We start from the raw sequence: 7,721 nt of genomic DNA on the forward strand, positions 1-7,721 counted from the left end.
GGTGCTGAGGTCATTGACATTCCTCAAGAAGATGTTCTTGAAGTTGAACCCCCTTGGGTAAGTTGTTTTTTTTTTGGTTTTTTAGTACGTTATATGCATTTCCATTTTGGGTTTAACTTTCTTGATTTAGTGGACCAGGTTTTTTATCATCATGATGAACATTTGGACCCAAATGAGAAACTGGGTATGAACACAAACTTTCTTTATACATTTTGATTACTTTAATGAAGTATATATATTATTAGTATAGATAAAGGTATTTGGACTAAATTCTGAAGATGTGCTCTGTATGACTGTATCCATCTTTTGTGTTGTTTTTAATTTTATATAGTTGACTGCTAACTGTGCGGATATGAGGACCCGGCTGGGCAATACAGGCCACTTTCTGAGTGGGGTAGAGAAAATTACAATGACTTCAACAATTGGGTAAGTCAAAAACAAGTTAATACCATCACTGCCCTGTGCCTTGTGTGTTAGTAATGGAGGGGGATTGTTTTTGGCTGTGTGTTGGTGTATGCTATGACTTGGTGACTTATGGTCTGTTTCTTGTTTCTTCTTTTTTTTTTAGTTTACTACACAAGTATGTGTGCCTTGTGTGCTAGTAATGGGGGGGGGGGGGGGTTGTTTTTGGCTGTGTTGGTGCTATGACTCGGTGACTTATACTCTGTTTCTCGTTTCTTCTTATTTTTAGTTTACTGCACACCGGGTCGAGGCGAGGAACCGTGTGGGTAATTCATGGACTGAGATTGAAGCGGGGGCTAATGAGAATTTTACTCTTTTCGTAAACTGGGTAAGCATCCGAATTGATCATGTAGGTTTCAATGCTTAGAGTATAAAATGCAAGTTTTACGGATTTAGTTTATGTTAATGTCAGGTGCATAATCGGTTGGTGGCATTTAGAAACTTTTCATTCTTTGGGCATCTGTCTGCCAAATTTTCTGATGCGGATGATAGTTGGGTAAATAATTTATCAATTACCCTTGTTTACAAAATATTAGTTCGCAACTTTTTGTTGGTTTCATTAGCTTGCTTTATTTTTGTTCTAATGTGTAGTTCACTTGGCGTGAGATAGCGAACGTTGCCCCTAATATATTTTCTCTAGTTTTCTCCATGGTTTCACTTCGTTATCCGGGTGAGAAGGATAATATCAAGTGGCTGAGAGTTTTAATATTGTGGTTATTGACGGCTTTTTACATTGCGTCATACATGCTGAAAGTTAGTGTGGACTACTCTGACGACCGTGCTTCCTTTATGCACTACACTGCCCCCACAACTTCCGGAGATAGAGTGTTCTATCCCAAATTTTTCCTGCACCTAGTTGGCATTCTTGTTTTAATCTCCACCATAGTCACCTCTGTTTATAACTGTCTTCCTAATAGTGACCCTTGGGGTATCTACGGAATGGGGATTACTACAGGGGTTTTGAGTTTGGTTTATGCTGTTGCTCAAACTTTTCGGTCCGACAAGAAAAATAGGCTTGTTCAAAGGGTTGGAGATCAGAGGCATGAGGTCGGGCTTAAAGTATGCACTGATACCCCCCTCGGGGAAGAACTGTCCTCCACGAGGTTGAACTGGAAGGTGAAGAAGAGGAGCCTGAAGGTAAACAAGAGGCTGACCAGGAAGGTGAAGAAGAGGAGCCTCAAGGTGAAGAAGAGGCTGACTCGGAAGGTGAAGAAGAGGAGCCTCAAGGTGAAGAAGAGGCTGACCAGGAAGGTGAAGAAGAGGAGCCTCAAGGTGAAGAAGAGGCTGACTCAGAAGGTGAAGAAGAGGAGCCTCAAGGTGAAGAAGAGGCTGACCAGGAAGGTGAAGACGAGCCAATAGTTGAAAGTGAAGCAGCAGGAAAGGAATAGTGTGAAGTTGTATTTGCTACTAGCAGTTATTTCACTTCTTATTGTAAATCGGAACTTTATATCTTAGTAGTGTAGTGACTTGTATTACAAGTCTGTTAACGAAGGTTCAAGGCTGTATGGTTACTTTGTTTTTTTAGATGCAAATGTGAGTCAATGACTTTTCTCTTATGATTTCCATAAAAAATGTCATTGTTTTCTTTATAATGTAATTTACTGTAGTTACTTTCTATATACATTCAAGGAATTAGCGACTAAATTACAGTTGTTGATTAGTATGAACGTAATGATTTGCTTTTTTACAAAAAATCTGATATTTGTAGCATTTTTAAGGTCATCTCTAGTGCCTTCAAATTCCATCACCCTGCTTAAATGTCGAGTATATTTTAACAGAGAAAAACAGAGCTGGTTTCCTAGGCTATTTTGATTTCCTAAAAGTACTGATATTTGTAAATTGATAACCTTTATTAATAAAAAAACCTTTTTTAAATGATACTATTAATTTTAGTTTCACCAATTTTTGATATCACCAATTTTTAGTTTTATTTGTTCATTCATTTCATGTATATCTTATAATTCTATTTTTGTACATTTTTTAATTTTACTAAATGTTTGATTACACCACATATTCACATTATACTTTTACATATATTATGATTATATTAAATTTGATTTTATACTTCTATATATATTATGATTCTACTAAACGAAGGCTTGGAATTGTTGCCGTGTCAATTGGTCAAATTCTACCTATAACTAAAACACAATAAGCAATAGCTGGAGCATATATGAAAAAAAATAAAAAAAATTATATTTAAAAAAACACAAAAAATGTAAATTTCGGATAACCGGGGGTGTAGCGCCAAATATTTGTGTGTTTTCATTTAAATATTTTTTGTGTCCTATGTAAAGTAAATAGATTATCGTTCTAGGTAGAGTATCGGAGACTCACTTCTCTTCTATTTCGCTAATAATATCAAAGATGAATTTGTTTTATTTATCTAACTATTAAATTACCTAGTAAACAAGGAAATTTTTGTGTGTAGACAATGAGAGAAAAATGTCAAAAAAACATGAAGATACACCGTAAACCTATGATACAATTCTATAATTTTTCTATATGTTATGAAAAATACCTATAATGAACTTGTCATGATACATAAAAAGATTAAAATAAATTACACACTTATACAATTAATCGCATGACCACGTAAAATAATTAATTGACTATACATATATAGCAATCACAAAACATATTTAAATGATCACATACATAATTAATTCAAACATCTCTATAAACATTGACGCATATATATATATATATATATATATATATATATATATATATATATATATATATATATATATATATATATGCACAATCAAAAATAAATCTCAGAAAATCAAAACTTATATTTTTCATAAAATTTAGGGCTTCAAAACAGCCACTCAAACATAATAATTTAATCAACTATAATTATAGTAAAGTTGATAAAATCATCAGAAGATTAAAATATGCTATAAAATGTAGAGTAAGAAGAATTATCTCGATATTGTTGATATTGAAATTTCCCGGCATTAAATCCTTGTACTTCTGCTCTTGGCTTTCTTCTTGGTACATGTACATGATATGCCTTAATATTATTAGTATTATATTAAGACTATTATTAAGAAGGTGATTTATTTACTTAATTTGCCAACCTCCTCAAATGAGGTTGTTGTCCTATATTTATATCAAATCCCAAATGGGCTATATCTTACATGGGCCTTCTTGGGCTTTACATTATATTGCTTAATTATCCTAATTGCAACTCCTTTGGGTCGTGTTCTCTTGGGCCAACATTTGTCCCCCTCCTAGTTCGAGCAATATCTTTAGATTTGTTGAGTTGTTTCGAATTTTTGCACCTTGGTTGTTGGGGATAATGCGGGTACCTGAACAAAACTAGAGCAATGATAAGAATAAGTGTGTAAAAAAATGATAAAAATAAGAAAAATATAATTGCAAGGTTAGAAAAATGCTGAAATAAATTTGCCTCATTTATTTGCGAGTATGGCACGCATTTATTAATTTTTTTTTTGAATGTATAAGTATTTGTTTGTTTTTTTTTCCTCTCTTCATTTTTGGGTGGCGTTGATTGGAGGTGGCTGTTCGGTTGCTCTCCCTTTTGATAAAAACGCAGCAGTTCCCGGAGTTTGGCTACTTCCACATACCTGGTTCTTGATATACCGTGTAAGTTTTCTTCTTTTACTTTCACTTACACTTCTTTCTGTAATTCGATTCTTGTGTTGTTCTTCTGTGTTGCTTCTTGTTTTATTCACTCGTTTTTACATTATGGAACAATCGAGCTCCTCTTCTTTGCACACCGTATCTAATCGAGACCCTGGTAAGAGGCCTTTAGAGGAGGGCGATCAAGAATCTGCTCTTAACTTAAATAATTTGGAGATTCCTGATTTGGCCCAATGTGGCTCTTTCGATTTTTTAAATGAGGATGAATTTTTAAAAGATGTTCCTGTGGGTTCACTTCCTTCACCCCCTCTGAGCCCACGAACATTAGAGACTAGGAATCGAATTGCCGAGGAGAGTCTTCGACTTGGTATGGAGGAGTTTGGGGATATGCCTAGTTTGAATTATTTGAGTCATTTATTACCAAGGACCCGCCAGTAAGTAAGTTAAAGTCATATGTGGATCTATCGAACGGGTATCGATATCGGGTGTGTTAGATATATTTGATAATGTCATGGCTAATATGTTTTATGTTTAGCTTTCAGATCTTGTGTGAACAGGATAGATCAGTACTTAACTGTTGATCAGTACTTATACTGGAAGTCAGGACTTAAGGATATCAGTACTTATATTATCATGAGATAATCATCAGAAGATAGATATCAGAACTTAAGTGCTGAAGGACAATCAGATAAGGACAGTAGCTGATTAAAGGAAAGAAGATAGAGATAAAACATAATAAGAGATATGCATGAAGAAGGAATTCCGTGAAGAATGGAATACTTGGAATAGAAGATATCTGATTGATATATTTTAGGAAGCAGAATTATATTCCATATCAATTAGCGATTATCTTGTAACTGTGTAGTATATAAATACAGGCATAGGGTTTACACTATAAGTGTTATCATTATCGAAGTTATTATTCTTAATAACCCTAGCAGCTCTCGTGATATTTGTTCATCACTGAGAGGTAACAGTTCCATATTGTAACAGAGTTTATTGTTTCAATAAAGATTGTTTTCTGTTACTCAAGTTCTTTAAGTTCGATTTGAGTGTACTATACACTGTATTCACCCCTCTACAGTGTATGTGTGACCTAACAGGGTGCCAACGGCCGATGAGCGAGTGTGGATGATGCCGGAATTTGGGATGCATGAGATACCGATGATTCTGTTCCACTTCGGGCTCCGGTTGCCTATGTATCCCTTCTTCCTGGCGATGTTCAAGGCCATTGGTTGTGGAATTAGTCAATTAACGCCCAACTCTGTTGGTCAACTCAGCGGATTTGTTGCTCTATGTTGTGATAAGGATGTGGTGTCGTCGTTTAAGCTATTTTTCTCGATATACGCGGTTTGCTATCACGACGGACAAGTTTATTTTGATTGTCCTTATAAGAGGGTTAAGATTATTAGTGTGCGATCTTCCAATTCTGGGTATCACTCTAAGTGGCTATATGTCGGGGGTCCTGATTTAGAGTTTGTGAATCCTTGTGGGAGAGTTAATCAGCTTACTATCGATTATCTGAATAATATGGAGAAATGTGCGACGAGTTATTTGAATGGGTTTCAAGGGCTGAGGTCGGTGTATACGGCCTCTCAACCCAGTGATCCAGCAGAGAATCCTTGAAGGCGGGGAATGCCCCGTGATTGATGTACAAGTCTAAAATTTCTGCTACTATCCTTTGAATTTTAATGTCCCTTGATGATACTTTGGTTTTTATGTTTTGATGATATTCTGTGTGACGTGTTTTTGGAGGTCTTTCGGCCTTAGACATTCAGGATGTTTGTTTTAATCTCACTGATTTTCAGTTGACTTATTTAGTTATAACCTTGTTCGTTTAAATATTTTGCAATCTACTGTGCGAGAAGGTTGGGTCAATTCCCTAAGGAGTTGGTTTGTTCCACTTACAAGTTGACATTTTTTCTATAGGTAATATCCCGAGAACTTTATGTTGATTCCTGCTTTTGCTGTGACAGGAATATAAACGTGAAACTTTTCAATTACTTGGTGCTTTTTGGAGTTCATTACAACCTCATCCGTCCTTGAGTTTGTTCATGCAATGTTTAATTAGAATGTACAAGTAACTTGCATATGGAAGAACCATTTATTGTTCGTAATCTGGATCATTTCTTTGTAAGTTATTTTTTAACAGGATATAATAGGCGAATAATGAAGCATGATGCTTCGTAAAATAACTTAGAAGCTTTCATTATCATAAATAAAACGTCCCTCGATGGGGATCTCATAATGACCCTCATTGCATCGAGGGTTGGTTTTTGATATGACCGTTGTGGCCTTAAGGTTTCAAACATTACACATAAAAGCTAGTCACTGATAAAATTTCTTGTGGTGAATATAGTTCCACGCGTTCTTAATTGGTTGACTATCGAGGTGTGAGAGCTCATAGGTTCCCGCGCTGGCAACCTTCGACACTTGGTAAGGGCCTTCCCACGTTGGCTTAAGTTTTCCTGAAACGGAGGGCTGCGATGCTGCAGAATCTCGAAGGACAAGGTCTCCAACCTTGAAGCGCTTGTTTTTGACTTTTTTGTTGAAGTATTTTGTAGTCTTTTCCTGCTGCGCGATCATGCGGAGTCAAGATTCCTCTCTTATTTCTTCAAGCAAGTCATTGTGAAAACGCAAGCCCTCGAGCGTGAGGGAAGGGTTGAAGACCTCTACCCTTGGGGAAATTAGGCTTATCTCGACGGGCAAAACAACATCGATGCCATACGCGAGGTGGAAAGGTGTTTCACCTGTTACGCTTCGGGAAGTTGTCCTGTAGGACCACAACAAGTTTGGGAGCTCATCAACCCAGCAGTGTGGAATTTCTTCAATTCTTTTCTTTAATCCTTGTAGGATGGTTCTATTCGTCATTTCTGCAAGGCCATTGGCCTGTGGATACGCAACTGAGGCCTTGATATGCTGGATTTTTAAATCGTCTAAAGCATTCTCAAATTGTGCCCCCACAAATTGCGTTCCATTGTTTGAGACTAAAATTATTGGGATTCCAAATTGAAATACCACATATTCCATGAAAAACTCAACAATTTCTTTCTCTCTGATCTTGGAAAGGGGTTTTTCCTCGACCCATTTCGTTGCATAATCCACTGCGACCACGATATATTGGCACTGGTTTTTGAATTTTGGAAAAGGTCCCACGATGTCTATCCCCTATTGATAGAAAGGACGGGGGCAATGATCGAGTTGAGCTCTGTCGTGGGTTGATGACTCACGTTTCCATGACGTTGGCATGCCTGACATTTTCGAACGTAATCTTCACAATCTTTCCGGAGTGTGGGCCAGTACAGTCCCTGCCTAATGATTTTAAGAGCTAAGTTATTTCCCCCGAGGTGTTCTCCACATATTCCTGTATGAACCTCGAGGATTGCCTGATCGGCTTTCTCGGGGCTTAGACATCGGAGCAGCGGTTCAGTTAAGGCGCGTCGATACAACACCGAGCCTATCGTGCAGTAGTTTCTTGCTTTAAACATGACCGAACGGGCTTCATTTTTCTCTGTGGGGAGCTTATTTTCAAGGATATATTTGAGAAAGGGCTTTCTCCAGTCAGGATTATTCTGAATGTGGTTGACTGCTGGTGCATCGATGGCTGGGGCTGTCAGGGTGTCAACATATATTGGGTCGAGATTGAT

At 37.0% G+C, this 7,721-nt stretch overlaps 1 protein-coding gene across 1 annotated transcript; it reads left to right on the forward strand.

Moving 5' to 3' along the window:
* The first annotated feature begins 347 nt into the window (after positions 1-347).
* On the forward strand, positions 348-1,979 carry LOC141724048 (uncharacterized). Its single transcript, XM_074526036.1, has 4 exons — positions 348-426; positions 692-790; positions 875-958; positions 1,054-1,979. Exon 4 carries the CDS (start codon positions 1,111-1,113, stop codon positions 1,819-1,821), a length of 711 nt encoding a protein of 236 aa, XP_074382137.1. The 5' UTR covers positions 348-426; positions 692-790; positions 875-958; positions 1,054-1,110; the 3' UTR covers positions 1,822-1,979.
* Positions 1,980-7,721: the final 5,742 nt, after the last annotated feature.

This window comes from Apium graveolens, chromosome 5, assembly GCF_009905375.1.
Source record: "Apium graveolens cultivar Ventura chromosome 5, ASM990537v1, whole genome shotgun sequence".
NCBI lineage: Eukaryota > Viridiplantae > Streptophyta > Magnoliopsida > Apiales > Apiaceae > Apium > Apium graveolens.